A 19,932-nucleotide genomic window follows, 5' to 3' on the forward strand; every position below is an offset into this window, starting at 1 on the left:
TTGCAGGGAATTGGTTGGTACGTGGTCAACCTGGACAACCTTTAACGAATTTTCAATTTGGAGATGGAAAACGGATCATTTTAAGATTTATGTCAGACCTAATCTTTTGTAGAATGCTAATGTTTGGGTTTTTTTAGGTCACCATCCGAAAATGGTTTGGGTTGTGGGACATTCCTTTATTTTCTGGGCTCAGAGGAGAGCGGAAATAAGGAGATGTGGAGGAAACCCCGGGTTGGAAAATGACAAAGTTGATATTTTTTGGTTAGGACTTCGGGGCTTGGAAATTTGTCAAATGGAGAGTATTCTGTTTGAACATGTGAATATTTTTCCATGGCCAAATGTGATCGTTATCCATTGTGGTAACAACTTGGGGTTAAATCTGTTGAGCTGTTGCTGCTCTTATTTCTTAGTCTATTTTAGTGAGGCTGTAATTATATCGTCTGAAATGGTTCACAGGCTTATTTCGCTCAAAAGGCCAGAATTTAGAACGCTAGATAGGGTTAGGTGTAAGCTAAATAGGTCCATGCAGAAAGTTATGGCGCTGGAAGGGGGGGGTTAAGTTTAAAGCATGTGGACCTAGAAGGTGACTGTGAAGGTCTTTACAAAAGTAATGGAATACATTTGTCAGACATCGGTTATGATATTTTCAATTTGAATCTGCTAAGTATGGTGGAGCAGGCCATGGTTTGTATGGGATGGACCACAAATGGTTGTTGTTTAGTTGGCTTTAGGGCGGATGGCCTGGGACTACTTTAAAGTTTGGTTTGGGACAAGAGTGTTTATGTGGTTACAATTTGTTTATGTTCATAAGTAATAAGTTGATTTGTAATATTTTATAACGCTAAATAAAAGACCACGCCGTGTTTTATACAAATTGAATTTATTATTCAAATGATGTATTTGTTTTATGAGCATTAACTGTTTTGCAGGTGCTCCTTGGCAGTGATTTCTACCATCTATCTCATCGTGGCATTCAAAGGAAATCCTTCAGCCCTCACTGGGGTAGAAACATTCAACTGAAAAAAGAACCCAAGGTTAGCTGGTTTGAGCAGCAGACGCTGAAGAGAAGGGAGAAAAGACAGCCTGATGTGGTTCCCACAGACCCCGTCTTCAGCTTGCAGTGGTACCTGCATAAGGATATAAATCTTGACTTAGGCATCCAGACTGCTTGGAACCGTGGATATACCGGACGAGGCGTGGTGGTGACCGTTCTGGATGACTGGCTTGAAAAGGACCACCCCGATCTCGCATTAAACTATGATCCGGAGGCGAGTTACGATTTTAATGACAATGATCCTGACCCTCAGCCCCGATATAACCCATCTAATGAGAACCACCACGGCTATGGGCTCTTGCATGCATGGAATTCTGGATGCACCGGCTGAAACATGGGAGACAACGCAGCCAATAATGATATCTGCGGCGCTGGAATAGCATACAACGCTAGAATAGGAGGTGTGCGAATGCTGGATGGGATAGTCACAGACATTGTTGAAGCTCAGTCATTGAGTTTGAACCCACAGCATATTGACATTTATAGCGCCAGCTGGGGTCCCTCTGATGATGGAAAGGTACTGGATGGACCAGGAGTGTTGTCTTCTGAGGCTTTTTACAAAGGAATACTAAATGGCCGCGGTGGCTTTGGATCTGTCAAAGCATCTGGAAACGGTGGCAGTAATAATGACTACTGCAACAGTGACGGCTACTCCAACAGTATTTACACTATTGCTGTTGGGGGTGCCACAAAACGTGGAACGGTCCCTTGGTACAGTGAGGCGTGTGCATGCAAACTTACAAGCACTTACAGCAGCAGTGGTGGTGAGGAATGGACTGTTATCACCACTGATATACGCCACACGTGTACAGATCAACACACCGGGACTTCAGCCGCCACTCCACTTGCTGCCGGGATCCTTGCTTTGGCATTGGAGGCAAACCCAGCTCTTACATGGAGGGATATACAACATATCGTGGTAAGAGCGTCCAGTCCTGCCCACCTAATGGCTGACGATTGGGTCATAAATGGAGTGGGAAGAAAAGTGAGCCACTTTTTCGGCTACGGACTCTTGCATGCTGGACGAGTAGTGGAGCTGGCCGAAACATGGGAGACAACGCAGCCTCAAAGAAAGTGCCTCATAACAATTGTGAGCACCCCCAAAAAAGTGTATTCAGATCTGATTTTGACTTACAATGTCACTGCCTGTTCTGGGAAAAAAGCAACTCATGCTTAAGAGCTGCCTTTCCAAGTGTAGACTTTCTGAACACCTCATCCATTCTGGTCCCTCGATCTATGTCAATGGCGGTGATAATGAGTGTGGCTATTGTAGCGGTTATGGGCATGCTGGTTTTAGTTCAGTCATTTCTACTAAAAAGATTCAGTTGACCTGTTTTTGACATGTAAATAAAGTTTCATTAAATGTTTAGCAAAATAACTTTTCTTTTCTGTTTTATTTTACAAAAGTCTCATGGTCTTAAAAGAAATTCAAATACAAATTTGGTATGATAGTTAAGATATTAGGCTTATCTTCTTTTCTCTTTTCTTTCTTCTGTTTTGAAATACCTTGCATGTTGTAACTGTAGAAATTAGGACATAAGGAACTATTCTCAAACATTAAAGAGTCCCAATATTTGCCTAAAGCGCTAAATTAAACCCGAATCAACTGAGGGTCTGTAGTAGCTGTGAAACTATAAGTTCACCATCTGAGATTTGACGAAAGCTGACTCAGTGTTGCACGGAATAACTAGGCCCACAGTGGTTACATTAAAGGTTGATTCACGATATTGTTACATCCGTGTCTGCTCAAATAAATCTGTTTTAAAATGTAATCTAAAAAGTTGTAGCAGAGAAGGGCTTCTCCAAAAGGAAATAAAGATTAAAAGCAAGGATTCTCCAGTCTCTGAAGAAGGGGAAGATGGATCATTAATGGAAATTTCATTAATTCACACATCCATTATTTAGGTTGAAAGCAATAGTCCCTCCAGAGCTGTTAAAAAAGCTGTTTAAATGGTATATTGGTTGAAATGAAAGAATTAATAACTAACTCAAAATAAATGAAGGCAGATATTAATTTATTAGTAAACAGAATACAATTGTTGAAAAACAAATCTGGATGACGATTAACAATTTTTATCTGTTAACTGACAAAAATCAAGCCTTAGAAGTAAAATTAAGATAATTGGAGACGAAATCTGTGTTTTAGAAATATAGAAGAATTAACGCCGCCGCCACCACCACCACCGCATGCCACGGTGCCGTCAAAGTCCTATGATATTGTGGAAATTACAAATAGCCTTTACCCACTTAATATATCAATACATTTTTAAAACGCATTAGTGTCTTCTATTAATTTGAATTTACATACGTTAAGTGATATGAATCTTTGTATCTTTTAACCAGAAAGTGTAATTTGAGATACGTGTTTAAGATTACGTTCCTCCAAAACACAACAATAATGTATTGAGGAAACAAAAGATTTACCCAGTTAATATATTACGGTGGTCAAAATTGTTTTTGTTTCAGGAATGACATTCGGGGTGCGTTCCCAAAGAGGGAGGTTCGTGACACCTTCTGGACTCGACTTTCATTATATACATTTTAAAGAAAAAAAGGTTCTCCCCGCCCCAGAGGTAGGACGGTCAAAGTAGTAGCAATAGAAGAGCATTGAGCTGGCAGAGAATGGCAGGTAATAGGCACACGGACCCCCATGGAGAAGGACTGAATTTCCCCAGTATTATAGAATTATTTTTTTTTTTTTTTTTAAAAAGGATCCCCCAAAATAAGGCATGTCAAGGAGGTGCAGCAGCATTAGTAGTAGGGCACTGGGGCTAGACAAGCAGATACTGGCAAATGATAGGCACACGCAGCCCCATGGAGAAGGACTGAATTTCGCCAATATTATAGAAATTTATAAAAATGGTTCCCCCCAAAATAAGGACTGTCAAAGAGGTGCAGCAGCAGCATTAGTAGGGCACTGGACCTGGGCAGACAGGCACTGGCAGATGATACACACATGCAGCCCTGTGGAGGACTGAATTTCCCCCAATATTATAAGAAAAAAAGGTTCCCCCAGAATAAGGATGGTCAAAGAGGTGCTGTAGTAGTGGGGTAGTAGTAGTGGGGCACTAGGCCTGGGCAGAACTCTACTCAGGAGCAGGGGACAAAATGTCTGCTGCAGTCCCTGTAAAACACTACAATAGCCACTACAGCTTCTCCAATCCACCTCATAACGGTACATGTCCTGCGCTAAAATAAACTATTAACTTGCATTATTGTATATGAGCTAACTGCCGATGTGTCACGCTACAGCTCTTATCAGTTTGTAACTGTGGCAACTGACAGTTTAAAGTGGTGTCGGCACTAATGCTTGCCCCTCCCCTGGTAAATGCTGATTGGCCAGAGTGAAAACGGTGAGGGACAAACTCCCACAGGTTGTTGAACCCATCAATCACAGCCATACCTATCAGCCATTGATATGTAATCTTCTACACACAATCCCTCTTACTTTACCTCATTAATCTATATCATTTTTAAACATAAAATCACACCAGAATAAAAAGTGAGTAGTGCGCAATAGAATTATATAAATAATATAAGATACAAATATACAAGCAAAAAATGTAATAAATAAATAAATGTGAATGTGCTGCTGGTACACCTCAGAACAAATCCCCAATTTGTTAAAGAAAAACTACAATAAACATATATAGGTGACCGCGCCCCTCACACCAAGTGAGTATAAATAATGCAAATGATACCAATTCAATGTAGCTTCAAGGAAATCCGAGCAGTATGTAAAATTCAATCATAAAACAAAGAGAAAAGAAAAAAACATCATAGTGTAATTCATCAAAATAGTTGTGTGTATATATCTAACAGGCAAAATGGACCCTTACGTTTGGTGGGGCTTATTCAAGCCCATAAACCGCGTAGGGGGGTGAGCGGGAGGGATTGTTCGTCTCCCGAATAAATTTCAATCTCCCCCGTAGAATTATTCAAAACTTCGTGATCTCGGAAGAAGAGCGAGAAATCAAGGTAACTACTCCCAAATTCTTCAAAGCACAGATCCGGAGGCGAGGGTGAGATAAAGATGAATACTTTAATATATAAAATAAATAAATAATCGGACTAGCGGCAGTTTTCAAAATCACGGCGTCCCGCGTTCATCCACTGCTGCACAGCCGAATGTATATCCGCAAATAAAAGTCACGTCCTCCTTCTCCTCCGTCACAACGTGCGCCGTACGACGCGTTCCGCGCTATACTTCCTCAGGTACGTTGGTGGATCCCTTTCTGTGCTCCTTTATAGCCGTCTTTAATTGATTAGATCAATGGTAAATTGTCCACATAGATTTGTCAAGTGTCCATAATTGGGTTCTTTATTATAATTAAAGTATATGCATTTAATAAATTAATTAAACAGGATCACAATATAGAATCATATTAAAATAGTCCTTAGATATATTCAAAACAATCCTTAATTATATTTGAAACAGTTCTTAATTGTATTTTAAAATGTAGGTCTTTATCATTAATACTATAAGGGAATAAATTAGTTAATATACATTATCATAAGTAGTAAATCTATAAGATAGCAACTATATAATAGATCATATGTAAATATACAGGATAAGAATATAAATGAATAAATATTTGCGTAATTCGCATGTGTGGTATAAAATTATTATCACCATCCACATTAATTGACCATGTAGTTAGGGGGCTATTTAAACTTCTTGCCTTAAAAATACATTGTCTCCTGAAATGGATTTATAAAAATATAGTAAGAATTCGATAAAGAAAGTACTAATATACCGATAAATAAACGATAAGAAAAAGGCCTCAAAATCATTTATACACTAGATAAAACAATTTTTATAAAATACATCATAAAATATATATAAAACCAAAGTATTGATATATATATCATAATAAATAATTAAAAAATAATAATTTAGAGAAAATGACAAAGTTCAAAGTCATTATTCAATCCATTCGGTATAAGAGTTTTTAAATTATAAATCCATTTCATTTCAGCCTTACCTAACTGGTCTAAAAGGTTGCCCCCTCTCCAAAAGCTATTTATTTTTGCAATCCCTAAAAATTCGAGACATTTTGCATCTTTATTATGATGTGTTAAAAAATTTAAGGGTACACTATGGTTTAATGCTCCTTTTTTAATGTTTCTCATGTGTTCTTCTATTCGGATGTGTAATTGTCTCGTAGTGCGTCCTACATACTGTAGTCCGCAAGGACATGTTAGCATGTAGATCACATTTTTTGAATGGCAAGTTAATTGTTGTTTGATGCAGTACTGCTTCTTTGTTACAAATGAAGAGAAAACCTTAACTTTGTTTCTACTGCTTTCTTTCTTAATGATATAAAAATATATGCAGCCATCCTAGCTCAGAGGAGTAAAAAAAAAAAACCCTCAGTTATACCCGCATATCAAATAGGTTATGTTCTAAAAAGATCAAAATACAAGAAGATGAACTGATATTTTAAATTTAACAGAGAAAAATAGATGCTCCCCTCGCTTACCCTGTCATTAGATGCCGAGAAGGCCTTTGACAGGGTGGGTGGGAGATTTCTTAATAAAACAATAATATTAAGCAATAATGGCATTGTATTTTCCCTCATCAGCTAGAACTGTGGCCCCCAACGTATGCTCTAATTGCTTTCATCTAATATGACTATTGAATCATTAGCAATTAATATAAGAAATAATCGAAAAATAAAAGGTAAGAAATAATCGAAATATAAAAGGATTCCCAAACAGTAAAGATAGTGTTAAAAATGATCTTCATGCATCATCATCTTTTGCCTTATTTATTGAAAGAGATTGAAGATTATAGGAAAATCACAAAATATAAATTAAGCACAAATAAATCAGTCGTACAAACTAAAAACGTAGATGATATTTAGGTATAACTTTTACAGAAAATCTGATGGAAATGAATTTCTTGAAAATAATTTAAAGATACAAATTATTAAAGCAATTGAGGCATTTAGATATCCCTGGCTGGGGTATAATAAAAACCTCAAAATCTTATACTGAAAAAACCCTGTGTAAATAGCACAGGGTTACATGTGGTTGTTGGGGAGCTAAGGATGTGAAAGGGTTAACTCTGCAGGGGTCAGGCAAAGGACAGCCTGGTTTGTGTTTGGCATGCGCTCGCGCCGCTTAGTTTTGCCCGCCTTTTTTGAAAAGAATGTTCTGGTAGCGGCTCGCGCCGCTTAGTTTGCCTCGCGCCGCTTAGTTTGCCTCGCGCTGCTGCTTTTTGTTGCGCTCGCGGACAGCTCGCGCTATGGTTTGGGCGGGATTTTGCCCTATATAAGCGCTGTTCCTGAGGCGTGCTTTTCACTACCCCAGGCTGCGTTAACCGACTGCACTGACCTTTATTGCGTCTGGTGAGCGGCGGTTTTCAGCAAGGCTTCGGGGGGCAGCATGGAAGAGCTGCTGAATTGTCGCCCGCCCCCCCTCCCCTTTTTTATTTTATGTATATGTATTTTTCTATTTTATAAAAAAAAAAAAAGTATATATTTTGTCGTGGCTTTTATTGGGGTTAAGTTGCTTTCTGTAAAGAGAGTGAACATAGGGGTTGTTTTCAGTGGTAGGGCGACCGGCTTTGGGGCAGTCGGCCTTGTTTTAGTTTATTAACTCTGTGGTTTGGCCCAAGAGTTGTGGTTATTTATGAAGTTGATACTAAGTTATTGGTTGAGTGTTTATATGGTAAATTTGTGATAAGCTAAATAAAAGACCACGGCCTTTGTTCATCCAAAGAAATTGTGTCTGTGTTTTATTTATTATCTGGTTACATTGTAATACACCATACAACCACATGTTCCTAATGGACGTATTTTATTATTGTTTTTAAGGATGGTAAAAAAAACCTAAAAGATGTTAAGTTCATTAATAGTCATAAAGAACATGTAATCAATATATCTTTTATAGGTAACTAGATTTGGATCAATATATACATATACAGGACAGTCGCTCGGGGAACATCTCTTTGTCTACACTAAATAAGTTAACTTCCATCTTTTGTGGTGATGAAGTTGGTTTTTTGGACCTAAACATTTATGTTGTAAATTCTAATTTAAAGACCTTGAAATCAGTCGATGTAAATAGTTACATTAATTATAGTAAAAAAAAGAAACTGTACGAATAAAAAAACAATATGTCAAACAAGCCCAAACAATTAAGAATTCTTTTATTGAAAAGAAGTATGATCCAGAAAGATCTTTTATATGTTGAACGCAAGAAAAAAGATCAGCGGAGAATGAGAAGCATTCCTCTTGTTTGAAATTATAACGGAGCGGGTGAGAAAATGAAAAGGATTATTAAGCGTCGCTGGCATCTCCTGAGGAAGGATGATGACTTAAGAGATATTTTGGAAGAACATCCCAATATAGTTTTTAGAGGGGCACCTAAAGGGAAATTAGTGAGGAGCTACTTAAAAGAGCTATGTGTGTGCGAGTGAAGCAGTGGCCCCCCTGTCGAATTTGGATCCCGTCTTTCTTTTTTTTTTATTTCTTTTTTTAACGCGGAGGAGAGAGAAGATGCGGCCCGAGTAAGATCGGCAGCCAAGGCAACCGATCTTACGCGGGCCGCACCTAGAGCCCTGCTACTTACCTGTGGGAGGGTCTTCTGTACTGCATAGAGGAAGCGGAACCTAGCAGAGTTCATGTGACATCACATGACTCTGCTCCAGTCCCGCTTCCTCTGTGCTTTACCAGAGAACGCAGAGGGAGGCCGCGCCCTCTGCTGAAGTCTGTGAGCAGCGTCCAGGAGCTGCAGTGCAGGTAAGGGGTGGGGAGGGAGTTTGAATGAGAATGTGTGATTGAGGGAATGAATCTGTGAATGAATGAGTATATGAATGAATGAGTGTGTGTGTGATAGCATGGATGTGTAAGTGCTGGAACCTAGGCATGATGGGACTGTGATTGCTGTTAGCAATCACACTCCTATCATGCCAAGTCAGCCAGTACATGCTGAAACCTAGCTAGCTGCCCCCCTTGTCTATGGATGCTGCCAGCAGTATGGGGTCTCCACATCACTTACAGCCATCCTGTACCAGCATGTACTGGCTGACTTGGCATGATAGGAGTGTGATTGCTAACAGCAATCACAGTCCCATCATGCCTAGGTTTCAGCATTTACTGGTTGGATGTGTAAGTGCTGGAACCTAGGCATGATGGGACTTTGATTGCTGTTAGCAATCAAACTCCTATCATGCCAAGTCAGCCAGTACATGGCACGTGCCATGGGCGCCATCCCAAGGGGGGCGCCGGTGAGCGGCTTTTAAATGCCGCTCACCGGCATTTTTTTTATTTTTTTTTATGCGGAGGAGAGAGAGGGGCGCCTAGCAACCGCTCGGCGCCCCTCATTCTCCTCCACGAGCCCTCTACCCCCATCCCGGGGTGGTGAGGGAGGGAGGGGGGTTAAAAAGTGGTGAGGGAGGGAGGGAGGGAGGGGGGTTAAAAAGTGGTGAGGGAGGGAGGGAGGGGGTTAAAAAGTGGTGAGGGAGGGAGGGAGGGAGGGAGGGAGGGAGGGGGGTTAAAAAGTGATAAGGGAGGGGGGTTAAAAAGTGGTGAGGGAGGGAGGGGGGTTAAAAAGTGGTAAGGGAGGGAGGGGGGTTAAAAAGTGGTAAGGGAGGGAGGGAGGGGGGTAAAAAGTGGTAAGGGAGGGAGGGAGGGGGTTAAAAAGTGGTAAGGGAGGGAGGGAGGGAGGGGGTTAAAAAGTGGTAAGGGAGGGAGGGGGTTAAAAAGTGGTGAGGGAGGGGGTGGGTTAAAAAGTGATGAGGGAGGGAGGGGGTTAAAAAGTGATGAGGGAGGGGGGTAGATATAAGTAAAGAGTGTGCATTAATGTGTGGATGCATTGAGTGAATGAGAGAGAGCATGAGTTAATGTGTGGATGAGTTGTCTGAATGAGGGTGAGCATGAGTTAATATGTGAATGTATTGTCTGAATGAGGGAGAGCATGAGTTAATGTGTGGATGAATTGTCTGAATGAGGGAGAGCATGAGTTAATGTGTGGATGAATTGTCTGAATGAGGAAGAGAATGAGTTAATGTGTGGATGAGTTCTCTGAATTAAAGTGTGAATTAGTGAGTGACTGTAAAAGTGTTTGTGTATCATAGATGTATAATTGTGGAAGAGCAAAGATGGCACTAGCAGGAGGTTTGAGCCTTGGGGACCGAGATGGCACAGGCAGGGTGTATATGGGACAAAGATGGCACTGGCCGGACTGTTTGGGGACAAAGTTGACTTGTGGTGGGCTATTTGGGGACAAAGATGGCAAATCTTATGTGTGTAATCTGGGTGCTGGCCAGGTTCTATGTCGGCAGTGTGGACGCCAGGGCTGGCTTTGCGGTGTGCAACCTGTGATCTATGCCTGTAATTTAGGGGGTTTTAAATATACCTTTAATGCCGTGTTTTTATGTGAATTCCAATTGATCTTTACCTGCAAAGCTGGGTTTTTGTGTTATGCTGTAGATCCATATCTGCTATGCTATGTTTCCATACATTATTTATGTGTACCTGCAAATACAGGGTTAATATGTCTTATTCAGTTGATCTATACCTGCGATGCTACGTTTCATATATTATTATTGTATACCTGCAAATACAGGACTTGTATGTCTGATTCTGTTTATTTGATATATACCTTCAGTGCTGAGATCACAAGTGAATTTCAATTGATCTGGGTTTGCGTGTTGATCTATACCCGCTATCGGCAGCAGGGACTAATATATATATATATATATATATATATATATATATATATATATATATATATATATATAGGCAGCAGGGGCTAGTAACTGGGTTTTTATTTGGACAGGGGCGCAATTTCAGTGCTTGCCATAGGCGCTATTTTCAGTAGATACGCCTCTGAGTACCGCCAAATACCTTTATTCTGCCCGAGTCTAGTTAAACATTCGGCGATTAATGTTTCTTTTTTCCTTTGTCATCCTCAGGGATCGAGTGAAGTCCATGTTTTATCACGCTTACAACAATTACCTGGAGAATGCCTTCCCGTATGATGAGTTGCGACCTCTTACCTGTGATGGACAAGATACGTGGGGCAGGTGATGAGACTGCATCGAGAAAAACATGATTAAGTAGTAAATTGCCGAATATTGTAGGAGAGTACCAGACAATAGAGAAAGATTAAATAGGAATGGAGAAGGAATGTTAGTCACCCAGAATAAATTTAGTTGATTGTGGGGAATATGAAGATGGGTATTGCAGGCTATGAGAGCTGTAATAGAGAGAGTTACATACTGGACAGGGGCAGATATAGGAGATAAGGGGTTATTGGAGCAGAAAGATAGAAAGTAAAATATAACTCACTTAAGTAGTGACCGGCATGACATAAATTTTACCAAATAAAAATCAGTGAAAAAAGCTTTCTCTCTCTCTCTACCGTTCTGTTTTTGTCTTTCAGTTTTTCTTTGACATTAATTGATGCTCTGGATACGTTACTAGTGAGTGTACATTTCATCTTGGGTGTTTGGGAGTCACAATGTATTTTCTGTATGGAGGTGGTATTATGCATTGAAAAGATATTTACATTAAAAGTGTATCCTACCTAACTTTAATCTCAACCTAATATGTAAAGGATACATGAAGTTACTCCTGTGACCTAGTGAATGTTTCCATCGCAACTTTAGAAGTAGCTTCTTTTTATGTTTCTGCATTTCAGTGGATATATATATAAAAAAATATATATATTAGCTTTATTTTGCTAACAATCCCATTAATATATATATCCGCTTCTTGCACCCACAGTGCTATATTTTCCTTTTTAATGTCCCGAATAATCTCTGATCTCACGCATGTAAATTGAGAGTCTGGCGGGGGAACCGTCCCATAAACTAAAACGGTACCGTAAAAGTGGGTGAGGGTGCATCCCCGCCTGCCTCCAGCAGAGGGAGCTCTGGGAATTGGTTGATGGTGCATTCCTGCCTGGCTCCACCAGAGGGAGCTCTGTGCCCATTGTGTAGCGCTGTGGAATACGATGGCGCTACATCAAACAGTGATAGTGTTTTGCTAACAGCAAGACCCTTGTGTTGCGGGACCCGGCGGGCTGCGCAGCGTACATCGACAGACTGGGATTTAAACCGCCTTACTTCGTAAAGAATCCGATCTCTACCAATAGCCTATTTTACCTTTACTGATGCTTTTCGCTCTCTTCTTGTTCTGCAGAAGATGGCGGGAGGATACGGCGTGATGGCAGATGATGAAACCATCGATTATTCCGTCCACGAGGCATGGAACGAGGCCACAAACGTCTATTTGATTGTGATTCTCGTCAGCTTTGGACTCTTCATGTATGCAAGGAAGTGAGTTACGTTTGTCTTAGTGGGAGATTCTTCACGACATTCTAGAGTAATTAAGAAAATGTGATATCTAATAATATGTATTAATCCCTGTGACAGAATTACCTGTCATACAGGGGCCCAAGGTACTCAGAGATGGCTCCAGGCTGGCTGCCAAACAGGCAGGAACTCCATTGTGTAAAGTAATCCCATTAACAGGATGGCTACCAGGGGGATATTCGGTAGCTAAAGGGGATTAAAGGTTGGGTTGTCTACCTGTTTATCAATGTTAATTTATGTTAATGAAGTTCTGTGGCTATATCAGTCTATGTTTTACAACAATAAACTGTTCATTCCTGCTGTACTCAGTTCAAGGTAGTTGTGTCTACTTATTGGGTACACATAGCAGGGTTCCAATTATGGAATTATTTAAACATAATATGTAACCTTTCATCAAGTCGGTGGGCAACCGGAGCAAAAGTGGTGGATGTGTTAACTTTTGCATTTTGATCTAGGATGGTGGCCATTGAATCGAAATATCCTCTAGACTGTAAGCTTACGGACCGGTCTCTATTTACTTAACGTAAATGATCATTTTTAATCTGTCGGTTTTAGTTTTGTCAGACTCTTTGAATGTATGGACTATATGAAGGGCTATATGCACAAATTGTTAGCGCTGTATGAATAAAAGGTAATATTCTTGATGTTTTTCAGCACGGAAACACGATCATCACGGTCAAAGTGACAGCGTCCAGCTTACCGTGGAATGAGGAGAGCTCTGGTCTCGTGTGTTTGTGTGTGTGTGTATATATATATATATATATATATATACACATTACAAAGCTTCCGCATGAAGAGGACGTGTTGGCGGGTCACCGCCTGTTACCAGCCACACTAAACATGTTGGTGTCTGTGCAGCGATCAGATGAGGGACCGGATTATATACAAAACCGAACAACAAATACTTTTTTTACATATTTATTTCATGCTTCTAGTGCCGTTCTCTACACCCAGTGCCCTCCCGCGGTCTGCCATCTGTACCTCATCTCAAGGAGCTGCCATGTTTGTGAGGGCGAAATGTAGTTAACCCATTAAAACTGATAGTCGGCATAAAAAGTATAAATCAGGCTATTAATATGTGGCTTGTGTTTATATTATGACTAAAGATCATCTGAGCAGTTGTCAGTTATTACAGATTAAATGGACTACATGTCTGTGCATAGATGTATGCGCCCTCTGCTGAAGTCTGTGAGCAGCGTCCAGGAGCTGCAGTGCAGGTAAAGGGTGGGGAGGGAGTTTGAATGAGAATGTGTGATTGAGGGAATGAATCTGTGAATGAATGAGTATATGAATGAATGAGTGTGTGTGTGATAGCATGGATGTGTAAGTGCTGGAACCTAGGCATGATGGGACTGTGATTGCTGTTAGCAATCACACTCCTATCATGCCAAGTCAGCCAGTACATGCTGAAACCTAGCTAGCTGTCCCCCTTGTCTATGGATGCTGCCAGCAGTATGGGGTCCCCACATCACTTACAGCCATCCTGTACCAGCATGTACTGGCTGACTTGGCATGATAGGAGTGTGATTGCTAACAGCAATCACAGTCCCATCATGCCTAGGTTTCAGCATTTACTGGTTGGATGTGTAAGTGCTGGAACCTAGGCATGATGGGACTTTGATTGCTGTTAGCAATCAAACTCCTATCATGCCAAGTCAGCCAGTACATGCTGAAACCTAGCTAGCTGCCCCCCTTGTCTATTGATGCTGCCAGCAGTATGGGGTCTGCCCATCACTTACAGCCACCCTGTACCAGCATACACTGGCTGACTTGGCATGATAGGAGTGTGATTGCTAACAGTGGCAGAGCCTGTCCTGGTGTGTGTGTGTTTGGATGTGGGTGTGGCAGAGCCTGTCCTGATGTATGTGGGTGTGGCAGAGCCTGTCCTGATGTGTGTGGGTGTCTGTGTGGCAGAGCCTGTCCTGGTGTGTGTGTATGTTTGGTAGTCGGTGTCGCAGAGCCTGTCCTGGTGTGTGTGTCTGAGTGTTGGTGTGACAGAGTCTGTGTTGGTGTGTGTGTCTGGGTGTCTGTGTGGCAGAGCCTGTCCTGGTGTGTGTGTATGTTTGGTTGTCGGTGTCGCAGAGCCTGTCCTGGTGTGTGTGTCTGAGTGTTGGTGTGACAGAGCCTGTGTTGGTGTGTGTGTCTGGGTGTTGGTGTGACAGAGCCTGTGTTGGTGTGTGTGTTTGGTCATCTGTTCCTGGCACTTAACTTACAGTAGGAATTATTTAATTTATATTTATCCAGAGATAAAATGCCCTCCTGAAGTTGTAGTGACCTCAGGGGACAAAATGTTCAAGGCCCTGAAATCATTTAGTGGAAAAGTTATTTATTGTGTTATAATATTTATTTCAAGGATTAGTCGCACTCAATTGTGGCTTCAGGCTTCCCATGTTGAATGATCAAGTATTATTTTAGCCCAATAACAAAAGTATAATTCCATAGCACATTACTTTTGGAAATTATGAATGCCCCCCCAGTTTGACTGTGATATCTTGTGTGCCCCCCTATATATTGTTTCTAGAGTCGCCACTGGAGTGAAGTATTCACCGTAAGCAGACATGGAAGTTGTTAACCCATTAAAACTGCTAGTTAACCCCTTTGTTTTTATAGTGACTTCGCTATCAATACGTGGCTTGTGACTAAAAGTCCGATGAACAGTTTTCAATGATTATATTAATTCCATCTGTCTTGTGTTATTATAGATGTATTATAAATGTATGAAACGGATCAGGATTTTGTGTCGTTTTTCTCCTTAATAAAATTCCATGAATCCTGGTTGTACCTTTTGCTTCCCAAAGCTTCTGATTATGTCTCTTAATTAATGATGTCGCTGGTTGAAGAGTTGGGGCTTGCCTGATGCGCAGTGTATGATGTATGTTGTATGCATCTCTTCATTGCATAGTGTGATAGTTATGTACGGTGGTTTTATTGCCCATTGGGATAACACAAAATGTGTCCCCTACATTGCGATCATCCACAAGGAGTTCACGGTATGTCTGGAGCCGCTGCTGTTACAATGTTATGTCACAAAATGACTGAGCTGAAACCGGATGGTAACAAGAAAGTAGGTTTTTGAACCCTTGCAAGAAAAAAACACGTATTTGTTACAAGCAGAAAAAGAATAACTCGTAGCCTGATGGTCTACTCATTAAGTAGGTGTTTAGTGTACCAGAACCTGCATAAGTACACACTCCTGTGAAAAGCGCTTTGGGCATGCGCACGTTGACGATTGAAACACATAATATAGGCATTTAGATTAATGTTAGTGTATATTCTCATTAAAATAAGGTCATCATGGAGGACCTTGTGGATCCCACAGGTGACCGTCCCCAGGGTTATATATGTGTGTATGCATTAGCTAACACTGTATCACACTGGGGGAAAAAAAGATCATTAAATCATATTTAATTTTGTACAGGAAACACAGGAATAGAGTTTGACTGCAGACTCCGACCTTAATCAGTCCTTGGTCGCATCTTCACTCAGTCGTCGGGATAACAATATGCCGATCCCGTTCTTATCCCAAGACCTTGCTAGGACATATAGCTACATGCCATGGATTTGATGTTTTTATATCCGGAGCCATCTTGTTCAGTGTTCAAGGGTTGACCCTGCGACTGCTTGTCTTCTCGTGCCCTTTGTACACAATTTTTAACCCTTAATCAGGTCGCTTCTTTAAATGTCACTTTATTACTCTGTTACTTTATTACTCTTAGATTCTCTTGATAAGAGTCCCCAAGAGTTTTGTTTATATTACCACTAATATATTGGCATTATATCTATCTATCTATCTATCTATCTATATATATATATATATATATATATATATATACATATCTAACTCCACCATCCAAAAGTATGAGGTCACATAGAACTGTCTCTGAAAACAAATGTTGTCTATTAAAATGACATGAAATGCATCAGAAATACAGCACAGGCATCATTAATGTTATAAATGACTGAATGATTGTAGCTGAAAACGGCTGATTTTTCAGAGGCTCTTTATCACTCCCATCATTCCTGCGTTCCAACGGCACGTTGTGATTGCTAATCCAAGTTTAACTTTAAAAGGCTAATCAATCGTTAGAAAACCCCTTTGCAATTGTTATTTTCCAAGTGACCCCATATTTTAGAATGGTAGTCTGTGTGTGATATATATATATATGTGTGTGTATATATACCGTGTTTATAATATATATATATATATATCACACGCTACTGGTTCAGAATTATATATTGACATCATAACTGTAAGCGTTGTCTAGCCGGCTTGTCGCTGAGAGTTCCGAGCCCCGCCCTGCTATTGTGATGTAACAGATGTGCCACGCCCTTCTACTGTGACATAGTGTAGGTTATAAAAGCACTGGCCGTTAGGCCAACAGATGCTTTTGTAAGCTGACAGTACAAGATGAGGAGCATAGCTCTGGTTTTCGTTGTTACTGTTCTGATCCATGTGATCTTTACTTTGGAGATTTACACAAATAGCTGGGCTGTGCACATACCTGATGGCTCTGTAGAGGCAGAACGTATTGCACAGAAATTCGGTTTCATCAACCTTGGGCAGGTGGTGCTTGGCAGTGATTTCTACCATCTATCTCATCGTGGCATTCAAAGGAAATCCTTCAGCCCTCACTGGGGTAGAAATATTCAACTGAAAAAAGAACCCAAGGTTAGCTGGTTTGAGCAGCAGACGCTGAGGAGAAGGGAGAAAAGCCAGCCTAGTATGGTTCCCACAGACCCCCTCTTCAGCTTGCAGTGGTACCTGGGTAAAAATCTTGACTTAGGCGTCCAGACTGCTTGGAACCGTGGATATACCGGACGAGGCGTGGTGGTGACCGTTGTGGATGATGGGCTTGAAAAGGACCACCCCGATCTCGCATTAAACTATGATCCGGAAGCGAGTTATGATTTTAATGACGACGATCCTGACCCTCAGCCCCGATATAACTCATCTAATGAGAACAACCACGGGACCCGCTGTGCAGGCGAGGTGGCTGCGGTTGCCAATAATGATATCTGCGGCGCTGGAGTAGCATACAACGCTAGAATAGGAGGTGTGCGAATGCTGGATGGGATAGTCACAGACATTGTTGAAGCTCAGTCGTTGAGTTTTAACCCACAGCATATTGACATTTATAGCGCCAGCTGGGGTCCCTCTGATGATGGAAAGGTACTGGATGGACCAAGAGTGTTGGCTTCTGATGCTTTTTACAAAGGAATACTAAATGGCCGCCATGGCCTTGGATCTATCTTTGTTTGGAGATCTGGAAACGGTGGCAGGAATGACAACTGCAACAGTGACGGCTTCGCCAACAGTATCTACACTGTTGCTGTTGGGGGTGTCACAAATCATGGAACAGTCCCTTGGTACAGTGAGGCGTGTGCATGCAAACTTACAAGCACTTACAGCAGCGGTGGTGGTAAGGAAGAGACTTTTATCACCACTGATATACGCCACACGTGTACAGATAAACACACCGGGACTTCAGCCGCCACTCCACTTGCTGCCGGGATCCTTGCTTTGGCATTGGAGGCAAACCCAGCTCTTACATGGAGGGATATACAACATATCGTGGTAAGAGCGTCCAGTCCTGCCCACCTAATGGCTGACGATTGGGTCATAAATGGAGTGGGACGAAAAGTGAGCCACTTTTTCGGCTACGGACTCTTGCATGCTGGACGAGTAGTGGAGCTGGCCGAAACATGGGAGACAACGCAGCCTCAAAGAAAGTGCCTCATAACAATTGTGAGCACCCCCAAAAAAGTGCATTCAGATCTGATTTTGACTTACAATGTCACTGCCTGTTCTGGGTCCCCCAATCACATAACATCCCTTGAGCATGTCCAAGCAAAAATGTCCCTCAGCTACAGTCGCAGAGGTGACCTGGAAATCTATCTTACCAGTCCTATGGGCACCCGTTCTGTGCTGATGGGCAAGAGACCACATGATACCAGCACTGATGGGTACAGAGATTGGTCCTTCATGACCACACAATCTTGGGATGAAAATCCATTGGGCCTTTGGACCTTAGAATTTAGGAACAGAGGAAGCTACAGCAACCACGGATTTCTACGTCACGTCACGTTGATTTTGTACGGGACAGATGAACACATGATGTCCAGGAAAATCAAGAAGTCTGTCATGAGAAAGTGTCTGAGGCGGGATAGAAATGGGTCGTGCATAGAATGTTTGGCACCATATTATACCTTTGGAAAGCTCTGTCTATCTTACTGCCCTGCCAAATACTTTAAGTCTACGCAGAGAGCGGAGGTGTCAGAGCCCAGCAGCTTTCACCTTGTTCGTTCTTGTGCCGCTTGCCACCCATCCTGCTTTACGTGTAAAGGGTCGTCTGCCAATAATTGCACTTCCTGTTCCCCTTTATACGAATATAATGGAAAAGACAACTCATGCGTAAGATCTGACTCCCCAAGTGTAGACTTACAGAACGCCTCATTCATCCGGATCCCTCAAACAACATTAGTGGCAGTGATAATGAGTGCGGCCATTGTAATGGTTATGGGACCGCTGGTGGTTTTCATTCACTGGTATCTACGAAAAAGATCACGAGTAGACCCCAGTCCCGTCTGATGGGCAACCACCGTGCTCTAAATCAGATCTGGAATCTGCGCAGGGAGGAGATTTCCTCTGCTTTTGAACACTGATGAGGACAAATTCAACAAGGGAGAGTAGAGACCCAACCTGACGCGGATAGCACTGTTACACCAATAAAATTCCTTTTACTATTTGGCAAAAATACCTTTTCCTTGCTATATTTTACAAATTTAGATTTTAAGTACCTGGAAATTTTATGTTGAATAATAAAACAATTAAACCGTGCTCGCATGCTTGAAGGAAAAGCTTAGACCGATCTCAGATTTCATATCTTGTGTGGATTCCAAAACAAGAATCAAGCATTCTATAGCAATGCACATTGATTAAAGATTGGAAATACATCATTTTTATGTGACTTAATGTCACCACTGACATGTTTTTTTTTTTTGCATTTAAGTGACTTAAACCCAGAGGCTATTCCACTTTACATCACACGTAATCATACAGAAAAATATTTTGTTATATCTTACAGAAAATATATTTTGAGCATGAATGTCTATGTGTAAGGGTGAGTGAGCATGAATGTCTCTGTAACAGTGTATGTGAGCATGAATGTCTATGTGTAAGGGTGAGTGAGCATGGATAAAGTATTATATATTGGAAACAATATTTATTTTATTCAACAATCGTTTTGCTTCAGATAATAAACATATAGACAGTGTTATGAGAATCCACACGAATTCCGTTCCGTACGCAAAACAGATAAATGAAAAAGCGACAGATCACGAAACAGTAGCGTAATCCCTGCCAGGAGTAAAGATGGCGGATGCGCCTTGCAATTAGGAGGGCGTGTCATCAGTTCTGACCAATACTGAGCGAGCATTCAGCCGCTAGAATGCGTGGACCAATCACAATGCTCTTTTCTCGCCAGCTGAGCAGGAAGCAGGAAGCGACGTTGTGTCAGAATGCTGTGAGGGAATCCGGTACGAGTGACAG

The 19,932-nt window shown here is 41.4% G+C and overlaps 1 protein-coding gene across 1 annotated transcript; it reads left to right on the forward strand.

The window, feature by feature from the left end:
* Positions 1–1,388: 1,388 nt before the first annotated feature.
* Positions 1,389–19,929, forward strand: LOC149274170 (proprotein convertase subtilisin/kexin type 4-like). Its single transcript, XM_089505764.1, has 4 exons — positions 1,389–1,931; positions 12,211–12,347; positions 17,133–18,535; positions 19,868–19,929. The coding sequence occupies exons 1-4, from the start codon at positions 1,389–1,391 to the stop codon at positions 19,927–19,929; spliced, it is 2,145 nt and encodes a 714-aa protein (XP_089361890.1).
* The last annotated feature ends 3 nt before the right edge of the window (positions 19,930–19,932 follow it).

This window comes from Sceloporus occidentalis, unplaced genomic scaffold (genome assembly GCF_023333645.1).
Source record: "Sceloporus occidentalis isolate IW3139 unplaced genomic scaffold, rSceOcc1.0.p SCAF_345, whole genome shotgun sequence".
Lineage (NCBI taxonomy): Eukaryota > Metazoa > Chordata > Lepidosauria > Squamata > Phrynosomatidae > Sceloporus > Sceloporus occidentalis.

Bases quoted from the DNA above. Each gene is read 5' to 3' on its own strand.
- LOC149274170 (XM_089505764.1), top strand. From the start codon at position 1,389: ATGGGAGACAACGCAGCCAATAATGATATCTGCGGCGCTGGAATAGCA. The intron at 1,932-12,210 runs GCAAACCCAGCT...CTTGTTCTGCAG, and splicing joins TCCTTGCTTTGGCATTGGAG to AAGATGGCGGGAGGATACGG. The intron at 12,348-17,132 runs GTGAGTTACGTT...CCCCCTCTTCAG, and splicing joins CTCTTCATGTATGCAAGGAA to CTTGCAGTGGTACCTGGGTA.